The sequence below is a fragment of the Neovison vison genome, chromosome 12 (genome assembly GCF_020171115.1).
Source record: "Neovison vison isolate M4711 chromosome 12, ASM_NN_V1, whole genome shotgun sequence".
NCBI lineage: Eukaryota > Metazoa > Chordata > Mammalia > Carnivora > Mustelidae > Neogale > Neogale vison.
Genome location: NC_058102.1, coordinates 46,894,245 through 46,919,867, shown reverse-complemented (window position 1 = coordinate 46,919,867; position 25,623 = coordinate 46,894,245). Strand labels below are relative to the sequence as shown.

General features: G+C 40.9%; 2 protein-coding genes across 5 annotated transcripts in view; both read right to left on the bottom strand.

Moving 5' to 3' along the window:
- Nucleotides 1-6,741, bottom strand: part of PTPRB (protein tyrosine phosphatase receptor type B) — a 112,336-nt gene extending 105,595 nt beyond the window's left edge. The window contains exons 1-2 of the mRNA XM_044228653.1: nucleotides 6,653-6,741; nucleotides 5,026-5,418 (exon numbers count right to left, since the gene is read on the bottom strand). Coding sequence (XP_044084588.1) covers nucleotides 5,026-5,418; nucleotides 6,653-6,707 — 448 coding nt within the window. The 5' untranslated portion in view covers nucleotides 6,708-6,741. The remainder of the gene's footprint in view (nucleotides 1-5,025; nucleotides 5,419-6,652) is intronic.
- Nucleotides 6,742-7,393: 652 nt separating this feature from the next.
- The window catches only part of PTPRR (protein tyrosine phosphatase receptor type R), a 235,479-nt gene continuing 217,249 nt past the window's right edge, over nucleotides 7,394-25,623 (bottom strand). For all 4 annotated transcript variants that reach the window (XM_044228655.1, XM_044228656.1, XM_044228657.1 and 1 more), the window contains 2 exons: nucleotides 24,957-25,070; nucleotides 7,394-8,600 (listed from right to left, as the gene is read on the bottom strand). In XM_044228655.1, the coding sequence (XP_044084590.1) occupies nucleotides 8,507-8,600; nucleotides 24,957-25,070 (208 nt within the window). In that variant the 3' untranslated portion in view covers nucleotides 7,394-8,506. The remainder of the gene's footprint in view (nucleotides 8,601-24,956; nucleotides 25,071-25,623) is intronic.

The window sequence follows — 25,623 nt, the reverse complement described above, 5'->3', positions numbered from 1 at the left end:
GAAGAATGGCTTTTAAATTCTTCACTACCAGGCTGTGGGAGAGGGATGTTGAAGCAGGTGCTAATTTACCAGGGTCAACAAAAGGGGAGATGGAGAGTGAGTGAATAACTTGGTGTGCCCATGGCTTATTTGTCCATCAGGCAAAATAGGCACAGTGCCTAGGGCCCATGATATTATAGGGGCTACAAAATCCTTTAAATTTTTGAAAATTAAAAAAAAAAAAAAAAAAAGAACTTTCAGAGTCAAAGAAAATGTTTGCTTAAGATTTTTTTTTCATACAACAGGAAAAAATGAGGATTTGGAGGCCCATGAAAATCGACTGAATTATTTAATTCATTAATTTATTTTAATGGTGGGAGGGGCCCACAAAGACATAAGAGCCCAGGGCTCATGAAAGTCAGATGTAGCTATGGGTGTGCCCTGATGAATTCATTGACATGGTGTAGGGTGAAAATGGTTGGGGTGGGCGGGGGAGGGGCAGGAGTCGGGGGGTTCTGGAAGCTGTGCTGGATATTTTTCAATTATCACATAAATCATGTATCAGTAATCAATGATCATACGATATTCAATGATCACATAAATCAATGGTCGATTACAAGGCCCATGTTTTTATAATCATGCAAGGAGAAAACAAAGCCTAACATGGCCATGATAGCCAGTTTGGTCAAAATAGGGTCTATATGCACAAAAGACACTGTGTTTGGTTTTGTTTTTCCCCTTACACCCTCTATATTTACAAGCATTCCCACCAATCACTAAAGGAAACAGCTTCTATTAAAACTCTTTCTCCCAAGAGTATATATGATTGCTTCTCTATTACTGTGCTTATGGGTTTTATTCCCTCACCCACATAACTATAATTAAACAATTACTTTAATCAGCAGTTAGAGCAAGTCTGGCAGCAAAACAGTTTACTTCAGCAGCGAAATTTCTTCAAGTGATTTCACTAGCTCAGTCATGTTAGGGACCTTTGAAACTATGTCTGCAAAAATTTTCCTGCCCTTAGGTAAGTGTAAGATTTGAACAAGTGGACCTATAGTAAGTGCTATGTAACGGCTGGTTGGTTAGCCGACATCCTACATACAATACATACAACGTCTCTTTCCATATAGTACAAAACATTTGAGTGAATATAACTATTTTATTTATTTATTTTTAATGGTTTATTTATTTTTTTGAAAGAGAGAGACCAGGGGGAAGGGCAGAGGTAGAACGAGACAAGCAGACTCCCCTTGAGCACGGAGCTCAACTTGGGGCTCGATCTCAGGACCCTGAGATTATACATGAGCCGAAATCAAGAGTCTGATGCCACCCAGGTGCCCCAAAAATAACTCTTTTAGAAAGCCACCTAACTGGTTATAAGCAGGGAAACTTGGCATCCTTTGGAAAAACTATCCAAGTGATGGCTGGAATTTTGCATCCTTCATCTAGAAGATGTTGCTATGTTTAATTTGTCAAGTAGAGATTTGGACCTCAGAATGCATTTTTATTCCTAAAGTAACTATCTTTTTAAAAATTTAAATGTGTGTATAAAATTACAATATTATTGAATAGAACAGATTTTTTTCCTTATTATTTTTGCATGATTGATAACTGATTTGTGTTAGTTTACAGAAGAAGACTCTGAAATTATATACTAGGGATTTCTTTTTTTTTTAATTTTTTATTTTTTATATAAACATGTATTTTTATCCCCAGGGGTACAGGTCTGTGAATCGCCAGGTTTACACACTTCACAGCACTCACCAAAGCACATACCCTCCCCAATGTCCATTCTTTTTTTTTTTTTTAAGATTTTATTTATTTATTTGACAGACAGAGATCACAAGAAGACAGAAAGAGAGGAGGAAGCAGGCTCCCTGCTGAGCAGAGAGCCAGATGCCGGGGCTGGATCTCAGGACCCTGGGATCATGACCTGAGCTGAAGGCAGAGGCTTTAATCCACTGAGCCACCCAGGCTCCCCTGAAATTATATACTAGGGATTTCTAAAAATTATGCTCTTAGTACAGTGATTCCAAGGATGTAGCTATACAAGTTAACACAGATACATCTGAGGAAAAATTGAAAAAGTCTGTCAGTCACCTTTTTGTTTTATTGACGAATAGCTAAAGATAAAGTTGTTTCCAAAGAGCTGGATATCTGGCATATGATTGACAAAAGAATATAGGGAGAGAATACATTTTTTTTTCAATTTTTAGCCAGTTATGTCAGCATGTTGGAGATGTTTTTATTATTGCTATTATGACTCAGTATAATAACTATAAGGGTCTAATTTTATAAATTGAGTATAAAATGTTGATTTTCCTTTTTCCTTTTTTTCAAGATTTTATTTATTTATTTGAAATAGAGAGAGAGACAGCTCTGGCAGGGGAGGGGTTGGAGGGAGAGGGAGAAGCAGCCTCCTCACTGAGCAGGGAGCCCAACAACAACAAAATTGTGCTACCAGATTATCATATTTCGTTATCAAAGCTTTTAAAAAGGACATTTGGAGTCATCCATTGCAAAAATCTGAGTGTCATTTAATTTTTCACAATGGATTCTCTAGCAAATCAATGAGCTTTCATGCTATGGGTCAACTAATATCATTCTGTATCTTTAATCAATGGTAAGTTTGGCATAGACCAGAAAAACATCTGTTAGCTCATAATTGTGTTAAAACCAACTAAAAAATACACATGTATTCAAATGTAAGTTTTTTTTGGTATCATAATTGTGTAAATTTTCATTCTGCTTTTTTCTAGAAGTACATTTTTCTTCCAGCCAACATGATTGGGCATGTTTTGGATACAGTTTTGGATACGTTCAGAGGCTAACTATAAATGGTCTATTTTATCCACTTACTTTTGAAGTAAAGTTCATCATTGGACATGTTGTGCAGGAAGGTGAAAGGAAATCATTTTTCCCCTTTAATTATCTTCTATCTTGAAGAACTCTTCGCTGATCCATGTCTACTTTTTTAAAAGTTCCAATGAAACTTTCTTCTAAATAAGGTTCTATTGGGGGCTGTGGAAGAGTCTTACTTCTTGTGTTTAATGGTACAACAAGAATATTTATAACGTTTTTGTATTGTTTAGGACAGTTCACTGGTCACTCAGTGAACTATAGGAAAAGAAATGTACAAATTGGTGTCATGTGCTGTATATTCTCTGATAAAGTTGAATTTTCTAACTGACTTTATCATTTTTACCTTATTCTCTTAGTTAGAAGTTTTATAAGCTCAGGACTATACAGTCAACTTCTATTGTAGAAGAGTCACTGCATTCATCTAGCATGCAATTAAGTACTTATTTCATTTATGAAATGAACGAGAGACAGAAAACCATCCAAGGATCAGCATGGTGAAAAGACTCATATAAGCCCCCAAAATAAACATGTAGTAAAAAAAAGATATAAAAATACAGTGAATGTTGATCCCCAAATGGGATTATGGATCAAAATTATCTTAGTAACTTAAAAAAAAAAAATCAAGTATTAGCCCAAATTTCTTAAAACTGAATCTTGAAGTGGTAGGAAAGAAGAAATGAAGAGGATGAGTTCCTTCCCTGCCCCAGGTGATTCTTATGTAGTCAACTGGGCAAAATTCTGTGGTTAAGCATTTGGAAAACACTGTATGATGGAATATATACGGGACAAGGAATTAAGCAATTTAGGTTCTAATCAGATCTCTGCCACCAATTAAGCTGGGATAATTCACTTGACCTTGGTAAATTTCTGTCTCCTCAATGATGGGCTTCATTTCTAGATAATATCTTCAGTGATTTGTAAGATCTGCTTGTACCTAATATATAATGATTCTATTAGTTTTATCTTTCATGACTTCCTAAAGCAAATTTCTACTACAGGAGTAAATAAGCAATAAAATGATTAAGTAAAACAGAAAATTAAGGGTCACCTGGGTGGCTCAGTCAGTGAAGTGTCAGACTCTTGATTTTGGCTTAGGTCATGATCTCAGGGTCCTGGGATCAGCCCCGAGTTGGGCTCCCTGTTCAGCGGAGAGTCTGCTTCTCTTTCTCCCTCTGCCCCTCCCCTTGCTTGTACACACTCTCTCTCATTCTCTCTCTCAGATAAATAAGCAAAATCTTAAGAAAAAATAAAATTGGGCTGTATCCACAAATAAAATCCGCAGCACAAGACTGAACTGTGTGCTGTACCAGGAACTTCTGCACATGTATGCAAGTTTTTTTTTTTTTTTTTAAGATTTTATTCATTTACCTGACAGTCAGAGATCACAAGTAGGCAGAGAGGCAGGCAGAGGGAGAGGGGAGGAAGCAGGCTCCCCGCTGAGCAGAGAGCCCGATGCGGGACTTGATCCCAGGCCCTCGAGATCATGACCCAAGCTGAAGGCAGAGGCCCAACCCACTGAGCCACCCAGGCGCCCCACGTATGCAAGTTTTTACTTGTATCTGTCACCTAGATTATATCCATCAGTGGTCAACAAGTTAGAAAACCCTGTGGCTACATATCAATTTTTACCATTTCAAAAGTCTGAGACCTCTTGTACCTCTAAACATTAGTACAAGAGATTTGCAAACGTGCAATGTATTTTCCTATCTTGCCAGTCTTCTCAAACACCATTCTGATGATCTACTAGTCCCTCCTAATCAGAGAATAGAAGCGTCTACACCAGCATAATTAATACTTTCTTCATCATTGGCTTTAGTCATTACATATGTACACTATGTGTATCCCTGATTTATACCGTTACATTGAATGGTATCTAACCCAAGTGCCTACAGTGTGGTACAAAAAAGAAATGCAAGAAATATTAGTTTAACTAATAAAAGCAGCAAGGAAAGAAGGGAAGGGAAAGTAAGAGGTAGAAGGAAAGATGTAGGGCTTATTTAATGAGAATAATGAAACTTTCCACATCAGTAGGAACCACATGATCCATTTCCAATAACTTATGAATCTCCCATGGGCATTGAGTTGAGGTAAGCCGACATTCTTTTAATGTGAAACAAAACAAACATAATGTAACATTGAGCAGAAAAATGTTCAGAATCGATTCCAAAAAGGAGAGCTCACCTTTTTTTAAGCAGAGGCTTCCATTGACCGGTTTTCCCTCCTGGTTGATATCTATTTTCATCCAGCTATGGAGGTATTTCCTGTCCTTCTTGACCACTACCTTGGAGCCTTGTTTCTTGAGAAAGAGAGAGGTATTTTCCACCTCAAGGAACCCTTCCTGCTCATGGCAAGTCCATCGGGGTGCCTGGGAGCAGTGGGTAGAGATAGCTGAGAGGGAAGGGCCACGAGAATTGGAGATGCCCAGGCACAGAGCAGATTTAACATGAAGGAGTTTTCCATCCTCAGTCCACATCCACTGCTGGTTCTGGCTGGTTGCATCACACAAACCCACGACCACTCTCTTATTTTTGGAAAGGCACTCTTGCTTATGGACATGGACAATCTGAAACCCCTCTGGAAGACGAGAGACTCGTAAGGTAGTGTGTAGAAAATTATAAGGCCCATCAGAAAACAAAACAACCCACTCACAAATCAGCCAAATGACAATATGAGGCTGACTCATGGTTTGTTATTGCTATCGTTTCAAGTGAATATTCCCAGATTCAAAACATATGATTTAAAATCCCAAAGCTGACAATATCAGAATGTTATACTTTGCTCCCTTTCTTTTACTATCACATGCCCCAGGGAAGAAAACACACTCCCATTGAAATAATGAAAGGATTTGTGGAAAAGACACGAAACAGTTAGGAGAATATGGTGTGATACTTGAACCCAATCAGTTAAATATGCTGTCTAACCATTTCTAGTCTTTCCATCTCATCACCATCCCCCTCTCTAAAAAGCGCCCCCTTTCCAATTCTAAACTTACCACTGTAGTATTTGTATACAAATTGCATCGTTTGAATACATGTTTAAAAATTAGATGTATTTATCCAAAACCAAAAGAAAACAAATTTTCCCACCCGTCTAAACCTTCTTAGCTATTAGCAACCAAAGAAGGTATTGATGATTACAAACACCATTTTTTACAGTCCTGGAGAGAAGCATTTCTCTATATTGTGACAATACCTATGACTTCCCCTCGATAAATAATAGACCAAAAAACATCAGCATTTGTCAACATAAAAAAATTAAACATCCAATTGTTAAACATCAGTATTAAAAAGCGAAATATTCAGACTCAGAAATCATATTCTGAACTTTTACCTAATTTGCTCAGCTCTCTCATGAAAATATTCAGAACTTCCTTCCAAATAACAACTTCCAAATAAAACACACCACAGTTCTTCACCTCCTATAGTTACATCTCCTCAGACTTTCTTTAACACGCACACAAAACAAACCTATAACCTGATAAGGAAAAAACATGGAGAATGCCACAGACTGTTACACAATCACCAAAACTTCTCCTCAAGGTGCTTTACTCTGTGCTTTAAAGATGCCATTTCAGGAGCAGCCCGAGGCATTTGGAGGACATGTGGAGACCATTTGTTTTCTTTTAGGGAGAAATCTCAACGGTGTGGACAGAGCTGGCTCCTTTTATTCCTCCTCCTCATCGTCTTTGGTTAAACTGCCATGGAGACCTGGCTCCATTTCCGCCCTAGCTCAGACATTTTTCAAAGGACAGAGACTCCTCTGCTGGCTGGTGGAGAAAACACCACAAGAGAGAGACAAGCCCACTCACCTGAATTCCCAAAGATCAAGCAGGTAAGAAGCGCCATGTAAAATTCAGCCTCCATTTTCCACTTAACAACTGCTCATGCTTTGCTTGGGGGGGAAAAAAAAATCTCCCAGATAAGAGAAGCAAAGACTAGGAAGGAAATGTGCCTTCATGGTGGGGGAAAAAGTCAGTGACGAGCACTTCCTCCTATTGAATTGTTTGGGGAAGTTTTACACCAGTGTCCTTTTGTCTGTTTCCTTAGAAAGAAGGGATTATGATTACCTCTCCTATTTTACGGAGAAAAAATTCTGCCCTCCCAGAGTAGAATAAAACTTATAAGTTTTCTCCTGCATCCCTGTGGTCCATAATGACTTCTTAACCTCAAGAGGGAAGAAAGGAATTGCAATCTTAGGTAACTGAATGTTCCTAAAAAATTACATCTCTTCAGGTGATGTTGATTCTGCTGAATAAACACAAGGCATGTAATTTATGAGGGTTTATGACAAGTGACATAAAGACATAAACATGTACTGTTTGTCTAATGATATGCTGGGAGTCTATTGAGGAAAACCACATAATGATGGCACTTCTAGATCATTATTCCTCAAGTGATGACAATATTACATTGCGAGATAGTTATCTCTGCTGGGGAGAGGTGGAGACTAAAATTAAACCCATCTCATTATCTATTCCAGGCTTCCCCCAAAAGAGAATAGCTTCTTTCCAATAGAGGGGAGGAAAAAAAGCATATGCTTTACTCAATACTTAGTATTAAGAGTAGTTTATTGGCAGTATGAAACAAAGTCAACATAGCTGCATTAAAAATTCATACTTGAGCAGAACATCTAGTGTTTGCTGAGTGCATTTTTTTAAAACGTTATTTGTCTCTTGAGGATGAAAACCTTTCAGAAATTTAAGAATATCCAAGGCAGCATCCTTGTGAAGAACTTCTGGGAACGGGACAGTTTACTTCATTCCCAAAGGCATCTGCCTTTTTGGGGGGGGCAGAGAGAGATTCTACGTAGACAGAATATTCAAAAATTCCTTCTTAGTAAAAGAGAGACAGGTATTTAAAATTCTGGATACATCATTGTTGCTACAAATTTGTTTTTCCCTTTTAAAGTAAAATGACTCACAATGTAGAAATACAGTGGCTGGAGTTCTGGAGCAGAAACCATCTCCATGTCCAATAATAGAGATTAAATACATACACACCCAGTGACAATCATTGTGCTCTGTAATTGATTGACAGGAGGTACTGATAAATACACATTTCATAGGTAATATTATCAAGACACATTTCCATATAAAATAGTACTGCTTTTGATTTTTTTTTTTTTTTTCAAAAACAAGGACTTATTAGTTAAAAATCCATTATCAATCACTTGTGACCTTGACGGCAAGATTCTGGTAACTGAGAAAGGTAATAGCACTTAAAACAGGAACAGTTTAACAGCTAACAGTCCATTCACAAGACAGGTTTTGCAAACATTAAAGCATCTAAACACACAATAGTAATGTCTTCAGCAGCTCTTCCAGTTGTTATCTGATGACATATGTCACTGAGGATTTCATAACATACATTCTGTGTGGCAGGTAGTCAATACGGACAAACAGAATCCTCCTTAGCTGTGGAAGAAGTCTATCATACCTCCCTCAGCACAGGACCTTCAGCATAATTTAGGGGAGGTTTACAAATGCATTTGTATACACAAAGGGCTGCCGATCTGTAATTGTTGCCATGTTCCATGATCCGTGCCACAGCTCGGCTTTGGGACTTCGCTTTCCTTCCATGGCAGGAAGCTCCTTCTAGAAGCCTCGGGTGGGTAATTGGTTAACTACCCCTAGAGCTGGAGGGTCTGGTAAATCTTCAGAGAATCACTGGACAGTTTCTGCCGAGAGTCTGCTCTCATACAGGCACAGAGCGTGGTGCACAAATTCATACTGCTCACTAGTTTGGACCATTCCGCCCCTATAAGGATGAGAGAATACAAGAACTTCTTACTGCTAATATCCTGCAGTCTTAAGTCACAGAGACCACATCCAAGCTGGGGTATTACGACAAAGAACAGTTGACCTGCTGATTCTTTGGTGATGCCTCTTACCTACTGTGTCCAAATGACCTAACTGGTGAGCCTCATATGCTGATGTACAGAGAGGGGTTAACACAGTGCCCAGGAATCACTAGACATTTGATTCATTTTACCTACATACCATTACTGGGGAAGCAGTACTGCCTATTGGTTAAATACTTAGACTTTGGAACCACCGGCTGAGTTGAAATCCCTCCTGTACCATTTCTTAGCTGTGTGCTTCTTGCACATGTTGGTCTTAAAATCATCCTTAAGCATTCTACGGTTTTAATGTTATTATAAATATTGGTTTTGATTTTACCTTTAATCGTTCATTGCCACAAAATAAAAACCTTTGTTGTTTCAGTTTCCTCCTCTGTTAAAGTGGGATAACAACAGTACCTATTTCCAGGATTCCTGGCAGGTGTTAAAGGAATTCACGGACCTGAAGTGTAAGTATCAGGTGTCTCTCATTCACTCATGTTAAAATGGTTTATGCACTTGGTTTAAAATTGAAGTTGGTTTACCAACCAAAACTCAGCTGTGAAGTGTTGCTCTTTGTACAAGTAATAAAAACGACGATCCGGGAATGGTCTATTTGAGTATGTGATAGGGAAATGGCCTTAGTCTTTTTTTTTTTTTTTTTAATTTTCATTAACATATAATGCATTATTTGCTCTGGGGGTACAGGTCTGTGAATCGTCAGGCTTACATACGTCACAGCACATCACCACATCACTCACCACATCACCCTTCCCAATGCCCATCACCCGACCACCCACCCTTAGTCTTTAGGTGTGGTATGCTGGGTATCTAAACACAATAGTGGGCGGGCCCTTAAATGAGTTGGGGAAAAAGGAATTGACTCTTGCTTTTTTCCCCTTTGTTATCATCATTATCATCTCTGGTTACTCAGAGGTACCTTTTGTTACTGGATTAATAGAAGGCCGCTCCTCATTCCACATTTGTAGATAAAGTAGATATATCACATTTTGCTCTTTATAATAAGGGTTATTTACTTGGCAAAGCTACCCACAGTGGTGTAAATGTGACTTACAGCTCCTGCTCACTGGGTAACTGAAACACTATTAGGAGTCTCTGTGACTGTGTGATTATACAACTCATTTCGAAATTACGTTTTGGCCACTTCTCCCTAGTGGTTGTTGCTATCATTCAAAATAATTCTTTCTAGACCATGTAAGCACTCGACTTAAAAACAAGATAGATTGTTTTGCTGGAACGTGATTTCTGGTTGATGGTAATAATTAAGACTGAGCTTATGTTTGTCAACCTCTATAAATATAAGCTTATAAGATATTAAGATATTAAGCCTTTACCCTTCTAAACTAAGCAGAGATGTTAAGTTAGTAAGATTTCATCCTTCCAAATTGAACTCAGCAGCTTGACATGATGCCACAGTGATGTGTTTGGCAAGGAAAAAAGGTAAATTTTAGGGACAGCAACTTAATGGCCGAAGTATTCATCAGTCTTTTCCCCCCCAATTAGACATTTTGTTGTACGCAAGGCAACTTTCTGGCTCATGTGTTCCTTGGTCATGAGTTGGCAACTTATGGAGGACGTGGCAGTTCTTCTTAGCTGGATGGGAACTTCTGAGCACACCTAAAACCACAGCAGGTGTCTGAAAGATGCAGGCTTTGGCTGTGAACCTTAGGAGACTCAGCCACAGCAAATATTAGGGCAGCTCGAGGGAGCTGGCCTCACAAAGCTCAGAGAACCATCTTTGGTTCTTTAGGTCTTCCCCTTTAAATTGCCAATGGTACAAGAAGCCTTATACTAGCCTCCATCTCCTGGACTCTAGGCTCTGAATTCCCTCACCAATTATGCACTTTGAAGTAAACTCTTGCCTTTCTTATCTCTTCTGGTGGGTACTGGTATTTATGTGTCCAGCTGGTGCATGAACAAAGACATAGCCCAAGCTTTCATACCCATGTGACCCCCAAATGGGTCACCGGTGTATTTTCTTCCTTGGAGTATATTTTCTCTGACGTTCTGTTACCTACCTTAAGGGTGTTTCACCCAGCAAAGATGGGGAAAACAGGGAAACAAACCGATCAGTTGTAGGCTAGCAAAATTCTTGGGAGTCTGAAGGCTTATGGAAGGTGTGTGAGAAATCGTTACTTCACACATCATTTGGAAAGAATTGGCACCAGAAGGATCCTCAGAGAGAAGGATCCCCAGAGATCATTTATCCCAATCACCAGCACAGTGCAGCCTTTCCAGGAGGGAGCAGTCTACGCGGCCGGTGGTCAGCTGCTTTCCGCTGGGATGCTCAGTGGGGAGGCGAGGTCCCATAGGAAAAGCAGCTTTTCCCCAAGTTGCAGGAAAACTTCTGAGGAGATCAAAATGAATCTGCTCCTTTCTAACTGTCACCTCATTGGTCGAACTGAAATAACCACACCCCCGCAAAAAAGTCTAAAGGTTCCTCTCGTAGTCACACAATAGCTTTCTAAATGCTGGAAAACAACCATCAAAGTCCTATAATCTTTTCTTCTCTAGACTAAACATCCTGTGGTCCTTCAAAATTTCTATAAAGCTTGGTTTCCCGGTCACTCACCAATCTCGTCTCCCTCTTCTGTAGGCTGTTTTATCAAAGATGACCTTCTCAGAGTGTTGTGTCTACTCCTGACAAAGTCTAGTCAGTGGGAACACTGTCTCCTTTTGGCTGCCTGTTATAGGCCAATGAGTCTGCATTTGCAGGTACATCAGATGCAAGATGTCACTGTGCCTGCCTAGATCCTGGGGCCCAGTAAGCATTTTTAGGATATTAAGTGAAGGTTTGGGCTAATGAAAAAGCCTGCAGGACTTTTTTTTAGTGTGAAAATGACAGTTTGCTCTTATCTGTACTTAAGCTATTGAATTTTTGAAACTAAATGCAGGATTTTTGTTCATTCCTATTAATTTCAACTTGGTTTCAGCACGAAGTTCCTAATTATTATCACCACTATTTCTATCATTCCATATGTTAGCTTTTCATTTCTCACTCCCAGCTTTGTGTCTTCCAGATATGTAATAAGCATGTCTTACTTCTTTTTAACTGTCATTTATAATGGAATAGAAAAAGAGAGGGCCAAGGTGAGGTCTTTATTGTAAGTAATTGGATATCATGTTATACACTGTCTATCCCTTTCCAAAATTATTTCCAACTAGATGGTAGAGGTCCTTTAAGGGCAGGCATGATGTCACAGTCTTCTCAGATGCGCAACAGTGACAAGCGCTTACTAGTCCTAAGTAAATACCTGTTATGTAGATTACCCAGGCCATGTTAGTTTCATCTCATATGAAAGCAACTAAACTCTGGGCTAAAAGAAGGCAAGAGGCATTACAGGATGCATTCACTGGAGTCTGGTTCAAATTCAGGGACTTATTACAAGCCTCCCTGAAACTATTTAGTAAATGTCTAATTTCATATATTGGTATCTACTTTACTAGGTGGATCTTTGTAAGAACAGATTTTAAACAGTCTTTTTATTGGCTGGCCGTGGTTTAAAAAAGATTCCCCAAAGCTAATACAGTTCCTGTATACAAAATTCAGTTATATGATAAATGAATAATGTTAGATTATATGGAACCCTCAGGAGAACCCTCTCATAATTCAACCCCGGGACCCCTCTGACTTGGTCCCTTGGTACCTTTCAGGTCAGACTGGGCTCTGTGGACTTGCCAAAGTCCAGATCCACATCACTGATGTAAAGTTGGTAATGCAAGCTGGTCTTTGAACAGAAGAAGCAGGGATGCTCTTTTTATTGCTTTTAAAAACCATCTTCCAACTCCCTTTTAAAGAGCAGGCACTAAAATAAACTTGGACCTCCAACAGATCATAGTTTAAATTGAACCTAGGTTGATTTTAAAAGATTTCCATGCCGATCAAGATGACACTTCAGTGGAGAAGGTCTATGGGGCCCAAAATAGATGGACCATCATGAGTCAGAGAGCACGCACCAACATTACTCAATACGTTAGAGGAAAGTATCGTCTCCTGGAGAATCCTTTAGGTACGAAGCTGTTTCCCAGAGTTCCAGATTTCCCAGATCAAAGAGAAACAAGATATGCTTGTCCAATACCTTCTGCCGAGCAGGAACGAGTTTATAAAAAAATGTTTTGAAAAAACTATAGGTCAAGAGGACCCAGTGAGTTGTAAGAGTGATCGTGGCTGTGAAAGCTTTGGAATGCCAAGGTGTCGGGTTCATCCCCAGTAGGGTCCAAAGAAGGTTAAGAGAGAAAAAGACACCGTATACTGCTGTCCAAACAAATCCCTTCTCCAACACTTACTAGCTGCTTTACCTTACTACAAAGCGTTTGCAGCATTCTGTTTTCTTGTCTGCGAAATGATGAGGTAGTAACATAATGGTTCCTACCTTAGAGCATTGCTGTGAACTCCATTTAAAATGCTTGTTACGCAGTCCAGCACATTCAGACACCACACTGCTGACTGTTGCTACGGTTCTGGTTACACTGGTGTTATCTGGTTGGACAGGACTGCCTGGAAGGCTAAGGGATGGGGCCTCTGAAGGCCTTGGAGAACTGAGAACACACTTGGCAGAGGACAGAATATTGCCCTGCTGGGGCAAGCCTAGGTGGAAAGATCCAAATACGTCTCCAAATATTACCCAGCTTAGAAGTCTGCAACCGCGGAGGCAAGTGATGTCATGGACAGAAGTGGGCTTGGAGTCTGACACATTCAAGTCTGAATCCTTGCTTTTGAACCAACTTGCTATAAGATTTTGGACAAATCATTTAAACCTTCCCAGCTGGGGTTTCCTCACTTATAAAATGACATTAATGCTAAAAACCCTTGTGAGGATTAAATGAGTCAGGCCATATCAATGTCTAGACAAAGGCTCCCACAGAATTCTTTTGCTTTTTTTTTTTAGTGGTTTTTTTTTTTTTTTTTTTAGATTTTATTTACTTATTTGCCAAAAATAGAGAGCACAAGCAGGGGAAGCAGGATAGGGAGAAGCAGGCTCCCCACTGAGAAAGGAGCCAGATGTGGGGCTCGATCTGACGATCCTGGAATCATGACCTAAAACAAAGGCAGACACTCAGCCAATAGACATACTACCAACTCAGCCACCCAGGCATCCTGCTTCACAGAATTCTTAGCCTAAGATTCTGCTTGGTCCCTGAGACCATGGCAGGGTGGAGGAGGTTGGATTTTAGGAATAGCTTCTAATCTCAGTCTTGACCAAGGCAGTAGTGTCTCTTATTTTATTTCATTTATCTTTAAAGATTTATTTATTTATTTATTTATTTTGGGGGGAGAGAGAGGAAAAAAACCACTCATGAACATGGGGGTGGGGGAGGGGCAGCGGGGGAGAGTGCACAGACCCTGACTCAAGGCTTGATCTCAGACCCTGAGATCATAACCTGAGCTGAAATCAAGAGTCAGGTGCCGAACAGACTGAGCCACCCAGGAGCCCCTATTTAATTTAATTTTTTTTTTTTTATGTTGGTGTTCTGTGGAAGATTTTGTCTTCCCAATATTTTGTTGCCTGTTGTTCATGAGAAGTTTGAAAGCCACTGGCCTGCCAAACATACTTACCTAGTAAAATTTCAAGTTTTGCAAGTTAAAAAAATTTTTTTAATTAATATGTATGTTTAATTTTTTATTTAAAGAGAGAGAGTGCTCACATGAGTGCGGAAGGAGAGAGACTCTTAGGCAGGCTCCTTGCTCAGCGTGGAGCTGGACGTGGGGCTCAACTGATCTCACAATCCTGAGATCATAACCTGAGCCAAAATTGAATCAGACGCTTAACTGACTGAGTCTCCAAGTTTCACAAGACTGAAATGAGAATCCATAAAATGCTCAGCCCCGTGATTGTTATGTAGTGAGTACTTACATAAATACTACACATTTTTTTTCTTATTCTTTTGGTAAGTGTTTGGCTAACCTGATGCCTAGAATGATCACACACCTGATTTGTTTGGGACAGTCCTGGTTCACTCTTGTCGTCCTGTGTAACTATTAATAGAGCCACCCTTCACTTCCAGAGGGTGCCTTGCTGTGGATGGTAAGTTTTTTGTTCACCCTAATTCTGCCCTGTCCCATGTCATGGAAGAAAGTCATTCCCCCTCGCTATACAAGTGGTGTTGGCTGCAAGGCTCTGATTTCTCGGTGGCCACAGAATATGAACACAATATTCGGCGAGGCCAGAGAGGATTCAGATATACCACTCTTCTAGAAGTGTCAGATATCTCCTATCACATTAGCCTGACCAAACACACAAAAAATCAGTGTCTTCTGTCTCCATGCCGGGAAGCACGTAGCTTTGTCAGCTGGGGGTGGACTCACATTAGAAGGAAAAGAAATGTAGTTTTTTCCTTTCACTCCTTGGGAGGGTGTGTTGAAAAAAGCCCTCCAGATGCCCAGGAGAGAGATTTGGGTTTTAACATGTTAAAATTGTGACCTTTTGTGACTATTAACTCACACATACAGACAGCAACAGCCTTTCCTGCTGCCCCGCCCAGCCCGTATCCGGTCTAATCAGTAGACAGAAGAAATTCTACAGCGGTGACTCACTTCTGGGCTAACAATGGAACTTACGCTCCTTGGCTTTTTATTATTTTTGAATCTGGAATTCTTTTGGTAAAGTTTGGTACAGTAAATTTAGAACAAAAGGTGTGGATATTAATGTGCCTCATGGGTAAAGCTTCGACAGCTTGGGCGTGAGTCAAGCCAGGCTAATGTCTGCCGCTGTAACTCAGGTGTCTTGAGCAAAGGTTTTCCCCAGTTCTTTATATAGATGTCATATGAAAGAGGGAGAATTTAAACGTAAGTGTTCTGACTCATTGTGACCAGGTACTCTGAACACAGACACTTTCTCTGGAATAGCTGTGTTCCACAGTATTTATAGGGCATAAATCCAGACAGACCCAATGATAATCCAATCATAATTCACTACTCTAGCATATTTTGAATTCTATTTTTTTCCCCTGAAAATTAACCAATTTTCTTCTGAACACCCAGGCTAACACTCAATTAACTCCAAGTTGAGAAGAAGGAAAAGGTTGTCCTGGCAACCACTTGGGACATTCATTTGGCATAATCTGTTTTGTAAGAGGACCTCTTGTTATGGTCTCAGGAACTGTGATGTCAAGCACATAAGCCCGTACCAATTTCTGGGGCTTTATTCTTAAGTTTCCTTAAAAGAGCGAAATGAAAATGTTTAATTTCTGATGTTCAAATGAGATCTTTGGAATTCACTAATTAAGGGGATCTTTGCAATGAGTTGGGAATGCAGGAAGAGATGGATAAATGTTAAGGGTAGAGTTGATAAAAATTTTACCAACAGGTGGAAATTTTTGCTTTGGAGTTATTTTAAACAAGTTTTGGAAACAAAGAATACTTTGGGGACACACATTAGCCTAGAAAACTGATGGCTTACATATGCCTCCTCTTGAATTGTTATAGTTAAAAAAAAGAGAGAGAAAAATCATCACACTGGAGTGATTAATCAAAACATTTAAACAATGATATGACGCACATTGGAAGCATTTTTCTATCCTGTCTGGGAAGCCACAAGCAAGGTCTTTGGATGTAATTCCAATTTAGGCCTCCAAGGTAAGGATGTACAAAGACAACAGCAGATTTCACCAGTGACTCTCTAGAAGGAGGATTAGACAGATTGTTTCCTGTTTCTGGGGAAGGGGAAAAAAAAAGGGGAAAGAAAAAAGCCTTGGGATTGCATAGTATTTTATGTGCTTCACTTCCCAAATTCTGTTTTCAAGTTCTTCCAGGGTCCAAAGGTGCCAAGCAAGATTAAAAGAAATTTGATGGGAAGAAATTGTCCGAGGTCAACCTCCCAGGGAATGCATTCCTTTCATCCCTGCCTAGATGTCTTCTGATGGCCACATATTGTTCTTTAGTCATTCTCTCTATGCCTGGAAGGCATTTTTTGAGTTTCCTGGGCCACTTTATTATGATGGATTATTATTATTTTTTTGAAGGGACACTATTTCACACCGCAAAACCCTGGCACACAGAAGCCTAAATGATTCTTCTGTAGCAGGAGCTAAATATGGTAAAAGCTCATTGGTTTTGCTTTAACAGCAACAAGGGTTATTAGTTAGATGGGATAGTCATAAGAATGTGGTGATGTTTAAGATTAAGAGATTTAAGGAGCTCCCGGGTGGTGCAGTTGCTAAGTATCCTAGATTCTTGGTTTCAGCTCAGGTCGTGATCCCAGGGCATGAGATTCAGCCCCCCAGTTGGGCTCCATGTTCAGTGCAGAGTCTGCTTGAGACTCTCTCTCCCTCTCATTCTGCCCCTCCCTGCTGTGTGCTTTTTCTCTCTAAAATAAATGAATTTTAAAAAGAAAAGATTAGAAGATTTAAGCCAGGTATGAAAGGTCTCAGTAATAAAACATGATTACACTGCGTTCAGTTTAGTGGCAATGTTAATAGGTTCTTTTTTTTTTTTTTCACCATAATTCTTGAAAACTGTTGACCTATTGTATGTACGGTAACCTTCCATTAATAGGAAAACATGACTGAACAAAATATCCCTTTTTGTCATGTTGGCCAATAGAAAGTTCATTGTATTTATCATATTCAGCTATTAATAATAGTCTAAGCTGAAACCACCAGAGATAAGCCATTTTCCCTGGTTTATACAGCAACTAGTTCAGGGTCATTGTCAAAGGCAGGGCTAGAATGGGAACCTCCTCTTAAACTGTATGTAACCGAATTCAGTCTCCTACTCCAGAAAACAACAGTGTTTTGGGAACCAAACAAATTCAGAATTCAGCCAATCTCATTAGAGCAAAACTGGAAGTTCAGTTCACAATGTCTAAAGAACCCCCAAAGAGTCAAAATCCATTATGTGACTTTGGACACATCATTTAGTCCTTTTAGACATTGGATTCCCCCTGAAGAATGAGAGACTTGTATGATATTCCACCAGACACTCCCCCCTTTTTTTTAAGATTTTATTTATTTATTTGACAGAGAGACACAGTGAGAGAGGGAACACAAGCAGGGGGACTAGGAGAGGGAAAGCAGGCTTCCCGCTGAGCAGGGAGCCCAATGCGGAGCTCCATCCCAGGACACTGGGATCATGACCTGAGCTAAAGGCAGACGCTTAACAAGTGAGCCACCCAGATGCCCCTCGACCAGATCTCTTTTAAACCATCCCTTTCCTAGTAGGTGTCTGGCAAGTGCTTTGATTGTCTGTTATTGCCATTCCATTGTTCTCTACAGAAATAAAGTTCAAAGACTCAAAGAACACAATAGCTGAGAGAGGGTTTAGAGAGTCAGATGATCACTTCCCAATCACTGAAGCCCAAGATGGAAAACGCATCTTATTGGAGGGGTCCTTGAATCCACCTGTGCTCCTAGCCTTATCAGTAGACCAAATAAATACACACACATATGCATCACTAATTTTCAAGTGCACGTAGGTACTGTTTTGAATCACAGAATGAAAGTTAATTTATAAGCGTTAATGGCTTCAAAATACAGTTATCAATTTGAAGTCCATAAAATATTTTACTCTTAAAAAAGGGGGTCCTCATACCAGAAGAGATTGGGGGACCACGGATATGCCCCATTTCTCTTTTATATATGGAGACAAAAGGCCTAGAATGGAGTCACACATGGACTTAAGGCACAGCCAGGATTAGCACCAAGCTTTTTGACCTCTGGTCCAGCAACCTCCAGTACCTCGTACTCTAGTGGCTGCCTGCTTCCTAGTCCCACCGGCCAGCTGCTTGGTCCCAACTGCCTGCTACCTACTTCATCTTTTAATTAAAAATGAAAGCTATGGGAATGAAAGAATGATCCTTTAATGCACTTCTAAATAAAACACTTGTGGGTGCCTTGCACTGAATTTGAACTCCTACTTGGAAAAAAAAATCCTAATTTAGTTCAAAATATGCTCAAAAGTATTATTAAAAAGAGAATCACAGACTTGTGGATCTACAGTGAGAACTGTAGCCTCTATTAATAGAAGTTGCCCTAAAGCCAATAAAAATAACATGTTGCCAGAGAATGAGGAATCCACCAAATGGCCTTGTCATTGTTGTTACAGTGGAAACATCCATTCAGCATAATACTCATCTCTAAACCAGACCATCTGAATTTATTGCTAAAATGCAGACTTGTTATCTGAGTAAAAATTGTCTGCTTTTGTCATGTTGAATAACAGTAATCGGGCATTGTAATTTATTATTATTATTATTTGGAATCAGGTTTTTTATTTTAAAGATTTTATTTTTTATTTGACAGAGAGAGACAGAGCGAGAGGGCACACAAGCAGGGGGAGTGGGAGAGGGAGAAGCAGGCTTCCCACTGAGCAGGGAGCCCGATGTGGGGCTTGATCCCAGAGTCCTGGGATCGTGACCTGAGCTGAAGGCAGATGTTTAATGACTGATCCACCCAGATGCCCCAAGGAATCCATCCTTCTCTGCCGAGGTGCCTGATGCATGTACAGTAATAAACATTTAGGAAATGTTTGTTGAATGAATGCATGCACACATGATTCAGGAGCACTGCTCTAAGCAGAGACATTGGGTGCCCCCTCCATAGGACACACGACACAGGAATCAGGCCCATATACAAACACTTATCCTAAAAACATCCCACCTCAGGGTCAGCTTCATGGGCTTGTGATGGGCTGGGTCACACTAGCCCCCTCCCCCATGCTAAGAAGGACCTTGCCCTTGGGTTAATGCTCTGCTGTCATTATCTTGAAATTCTTAATAACTTTTTTTAACAGGAGCCCCACATTTTCATATTGCACTGGGCCCTAGTAGCTCATCTCACCCAAGGAATTCTTGTTAGAGCTCTTCCGCTTCTCTCCACGCCCCTCACCTTCCCAGTGCCCTCAGCTCTCTACCAGTCCTTGCAGAGTCTCAGGTGTGCACAACTTTGGGGCCCTCTCTCCAAGTCCCCTTTTCAAAATCCAAGCTCCAAGTGTATTCCTAATGCATGGAGTTCCATTCGCTCTAGCCTCCCTACTCTAACTGGAAGGGACAGATCACCTTGTTTAGACTAAAGAGTTAATAGCTAAGAAAGTGTAAGGTGTTACCTTCACCACCTATGTCCACGTTCAATGAACTTTAAACGAGAATGATTCTTTTCGTCAAGGGTTGGCTCTCTAATAGCAGTATTTCAGACATTCACCATACACAGATATTTTAGGCATCCTCCATAGACAGATATTTTGGGATGAGGCATCTTGCTCTGTTCCTCAAACGATATTCTCAAGGCAACTGCTGACAGTACCACTCTGTCTCTTCACGAAACAGCTCATTCATACTTGACGTTATTTTCTAAAAATTACGGTATCGTTGCATTTTTTTAATTGGCAAAGCGTTAACAAAAAGATATGTCTGTCAAGCAGTTTTGCGGTAAACATATTCGGAAAGACTGTTTATTTCCATCTGTGATGGCCACACTCTTTGGGTTACAAATGGGAAGTCCTGGGTTCCAAAGAGGTCTCCTTTGCCAGTTTTTTAGCTACATGATCTTGGACAAGTTCCTTGATGATCCTAAATTCTTTTTTTCCTTATTTAAAACAAACAGAGCCAAAGAACACCTCTGTTCCTACTTTTGGGTTCATTCTGGGAGTTAAATGAGACTTGTGGGACATGTGCTTTAAAGGCCATGGCAGGGGGTGCCTGGGTGGCTCAGTGGTTTAAAGCGTCCGTCTTCAGCTCAGGTCATGATCTCAAGGCCCTGGGATCAAGCCCTGCACCGGGCTCTCTGCTCAGCAGGGAGCCTGCTTCCCCTCCTTCTCTCTCTGTCTGCCTCTCTGCCTACTTGTGATCTCTCTCTCTGTCAAATAAATAAATAAAAATCTTAAAAAAAAAAAAAAAGGCCATGGCAGGGAGGCCATGCATGATTCTGAAGGCAAGGGTGACCACAGGGACTAGGGCTGGGGACAAGGTCTGAAGAACTAATGAAGAATGAGTAAGTTACAAGAGCAGAGAGGTGGGTGATCAGATTTTCTGGGGCCTGTTTTCTTTTACTGGCATGAGTTGAGCATGTGGTCAATCACCTACAAACTGGAATTTTCACAGTGAAATATGACGGGAAAAAAATTAGAAACTGTAGCAAGAGGCAAGAAGCCTGGGGGAAAAGTAGTTGGATGAGGTGAAGGAAAGGAGGAAGTTCTTCTGTCTTGCTTTTCATAATAACTAGGGGGAGTGCATAGCAGAAGGAAGAGACCAAAAAAAAAAAAAAAAAAAAAAGTCTGTGTTGATCCTATGAAGGCAGGCAGGCAGGCAAAGGAAAGCCGTTTCAAGGAAGGTTTTAAAGAGAGGATCCACTTCATAAACAACAGAAGCAGCTGCTCAGAAAGAATGTATGTAGAAGAGATGTTGATTAATGACTCAGTGAAAATGATTTCCAGACACGTCTTGGCAGTAATTCAGATCCAGGGGGGTAGGGAGCCGTCAGATCAGCAGAGAAGTTTTGATATGTTTTGGAGATCCTATCGGGAATAAAAAGACAAGCCTTGTGGGGAGACCTTGGTGGTGATGGAAGGCCAAGGCTAAAATATCTGACCGTTTGCTTTAGGAAGGAAGGAGCCGATAGAGGAGGCATTGTGATATGATTTAAAAAATGTATTTGTGATTCCATTCAGAGCTAGAGGACAATCTGGCAGACCTGACAGGGGAATGTGGCTGGGAAGGGGAAGCCAAGGGGGACTTCAGGCTGTAAGAGCATGTGGGGGAGGGGGAGATGCGGGGAGGGTGAACAGGCAAGATTGAAGAATTAAAAAGCCAAAAAAAAAAAGAAAAAGAAAAAGAAAAAGAGCAAACCAAACCCATTTTTTCCCTAGGTGTTGTTCCAAATAGGGTCAGGGATGTTGTTGGTCATCCGGGTCCGGGGTGAGCCTAGACCATGGAGGGGCCTGGTGTTTATGGAGTTTCAGCACTCGCTATAAGAAAGCAGGGCGCAGCGGTATGGACCAACGTCCCCGAGGAGTTTGGGGTCCTGTGCAGGAGGCTTGTGTATGGAAGCACAAAGAAGAGGAGATCGAGGTCATTGTGGGAGCAGGTCCAGGCTGACGCGGTGCGGTCCTTTACCCTCCGACGCAAGCCCCACTTCCGGGTGAAGGGGGGCCCCGCGTCTGGAGGAAAATCCAGACCCTATTCCAGCAGGACAGAGGGACAGTTCTGGATGGAAGGACACTAGGACAGTAATTGCAGGAGAAGAAGAAGAGATCCCTGGAGGAGATCTTATGTACAGAAAGAAAATATTTTTGGAAGCAGTTACATGTGGGGTATGGAAAGGGGAGAAGTGGGAGGGGTAGAGAGAGTATTAGAAACATGGGCGGAGGGGCGCCTGGGTGGCTCAGTGGGTTAAGACGCTGCCTTCGGCTCAGGTCATGATCTCAGGGTCCTGGGATCGAGCCCCGCGTCAGGCTCTCTGCTCAGCGGGGAGCCTGCTTCCTCCCTTTCTGCCTGCCTCTCTGCCTGCTTGTGATCTCTCTCTGTCAAATAAATAAATAAAATCTTTTAAAAAAGAAAGAAACATGGGCTGAGCATTCTACTAAGTACCTCCTGGAGGTAATGTCATCTCTCTACTGTGTAGCCCTGAGAGGCACATGTAAGAATACGTATTGCTTCCAGTTTATAGATGCGTGTTTAGGTTTCTTGCTACATATATCGAAAAAAACAGTGGGTAAACTTGACTGCATGTTTACTATGTGCCAGGAATTTATAGATTATCTCTTCCTCCTTACAACAATAGCAAGTAGATACAAGTATGACTTCCATCTTCCAGCCAAGAAAGCCTGGACATGGGGGTGTCTTAGAACTTGCTGAGGTCCACACAACCAGGAAAGGGAAGCCGCCATGAGGCTCACCCAGAGGCCACTGGGGTAACTATGGCAATGAACAGCTGCTGCGAAGCCAGTCAAAACTGAGAGAAAAGGAGACAGAAGATACACCGACAAAGACTTAGAAGCCATTCCTGAAGAAGAGAAAGGACAGCAGGGCCAGGGAAAGGAAGACCTCACCTGGACAGAGGGATTTGGAAGTTTAATTTTTAGAGATAGGAGAAAATGTGTTGGTAATTTTAATAACAATGAAGACAATAAAAACAAGGTACACATTAACTGAAGGTTTACTATGTGACAGATCCTACTCTAAGTGGCATATATGAGAGAATAGAGATGAACTGAATTTTTAGATCAATCATGTGTCTCCTTTATTGAAACCCCAGGAAGTAGCACATAGTAGGTGCTCAATAAATATTTGTTGGATGAATCTTTAAGGGTAGCCATCTACACTTTTTGGAATCTTTGGGCTCCAGGGCTGAAGTCCAAAAGACTCAGCTCCCATGGCCTCCTTGTTTTCTCACTCCATAGCATTTATCTGTGTCTGAAATTATCCTGCTTTCTTCTTTCCTTTTTTATTGTCTGTCTGTCTCTCTCTCTGCATGAGCATGTAAACCCTGGGAGAGCCAAGACTCACTCATCTTGTTCAGTGCTACACTTGTAGCATCCAGAACAATGCCTTAGGCATAGGAGGCAATTAATAACCATTTGCTGCATGAATGAAAGAAGAGAACCCACTCTTCCAGCCTTTCCAAAAAACTCCTGAATTGCAGAGCAGAGAGGCTGGCTGCCCACTAATGAGGATGGGCATCTTTTCCTGTGCCTGTTTTCAAAGAGCATCTTTTCACTTTCTCCATCACCGACTCGACTGAGAGGCTTAGTTGTGGAGGAGGGAAGATGAGAAGTTTCTGGTTTGCTTTGTTTTCAACACAGATAAACACAGGTCATCACAAAGATGATTGAACCATCTCTGTATGAAAACAACTCTTCCATCTCACACCCATTAGGATGGCTACCATTAAACAACAACAACAAACATGAAATAACAAGTGTCGGCAAAGGTGTAGAGGACTTGGAACCCTTGTGCCCTCCTGTGGAAGGCAGCATGGCAGTTCCTCAAAAAATTAGAATTCCTCTATGATCCAGCAATCTCGTTTCCGGGTATGTATCTAAAAGGATCTTGACTGCTATTTGTATGCCCATGTGCATGATGGGAATTATCCACCATAGCCAAAAGGTGGAAGCAACCAAGTTATCTATTGATGGATGAAGGGATTAAAAAAAATATGATCTATACACAAAGGGAATATTATTCAGCCTTAAAAAGTAAGGACAGTCTGACACATGCCACCACATGGACAAATCTTGAGGATATTATGTGAAGGAAAATCCCAGGGTCCCGGGGGCCGGAGGGAATAGGAAGTTGTTTAAAGGGAACAGAGTTTTGCCAGATCAAAGGACCTCTGGAGACTGGCCACACAACACGTGAAGACACTGAACACCACTAAACTAAACTGTACTGTTAACAATGGTTAAGATAGTAAATTTTTTATGCGCATCTTTCCCAATTAAAAGAAGTAGATTAAAAAAAAAGATGACTTGGGGCACCTGGGTAGCTCAGTGGGTTAAAAGCCTCTGCCTGCGGCTCAGGTCATGATCCTGGGGTTCTGGGATCGAGCCCTGCATTGGGTTCTCTGCTCAGCGGGGAGCCTGTTTCCTTCTCTCTCTGCCTGCCTCTCTCCCTACTTGTGATCTCTGTCTGTTAAATAAATAAATAAAATCTTAAAAAAAAAAGAAGCAATCAAATACAAAATATGGAAGATTCCATAAAAAACATTAAAAAAAATGACTCTTCTTAGTGTGACATATGCCTCATTTTATACAATCAAGATCCTAAAGTGAATGATTCAGTGAAGTCATATGAAAATGCAGAGTAAATAAAAAGGAAGAGGGTGTAAGACGAAGAAGGAACAGTATCACCATAAATAACCTGTATTAGAGAGGAGGAGGGATTAAACATAAGCTTTTGGTTTTGTACTCTTTTTTTTTTTTTTTTTTAAAGATATTATTTATTTACTTGAGAGAGAGAGCATGTGTACATGAGCAGAGTTGGGGGAAGGGCAGAGCGGGAGGGAGAAGCATCCTCCTTGCTGAGCAGGGAGCCCGACGCGGGACTCAATCCCAGGACCCTGAGACCATGACCTGAGCTGAAGGCTGACGCTTAACCAACTGAGCCACTCAGGTGCTCCTGGTTTTGCATTTTTGATGGTCGGTGTTGCAAATAACACTTTCTTTAATGGCTTTTTAATGTAAGGTATACCTCAGCATTTTACACAGACAGATCTCTTTAGAGATTTAAGACTTTGGAGCCTGCGAGGGTTATGAAGTCAGGCTGATCAGATCATGGCTCTCAGATGTGACATCTCTGGTCCCCAGTCCCGCAGACACTCACCTGTCCACACGAAGCTGGCAGACAATGCTTAGCGCATCGACAACTCCTTCTTCTTTCAACTGTCGACAGCCAATGGATGTAGCAATAAAACACCCCGTTCTACCTATCCCTGCACTGGAAAGAAAAGACAAAGAATAAAAAGGTGGAGGAAAAGTAGAAAACATAGAATATATTATTTTATTTATTTATTTAGGTTTTTGAAAAAATTTTTAAATTTTTATTTATTTTTAAAATTTCTTTTCAGTGTTCCAAAATTCATTGGGTTTTTGAAAATTTTAATTCCAGTATGATATTCATCTCTGGGACACAAGATAGAGATGGGACAATTCCATACAACACCCAGTGCTCCTCGCAACCAGAGTACTCCTTAACCCCCATCCCTTATCTAACCCACCTCTCCCCATGCCTCCCCAAGAGAAAAGATAGTCTTTCAAAAGGGTACATCTAATTCGAAACAGCAAGCCAGGCTTAGCAACAATGACGAAAGCTCTCAGGCCCAGATGACACACCTGGCCCAGAGCAGCACTTAAACTTGGATCCGTCATTGAGTTACTTGGCACAGGGAGAGTTGGGTGGAGGGAGAAAAGAGAAAAAGCCGCTGTAATTATTCTACAAAGAATAATGCAGACCTGAATTTAGGGAAGGTATAGGCACTAGAAAGGAGGAG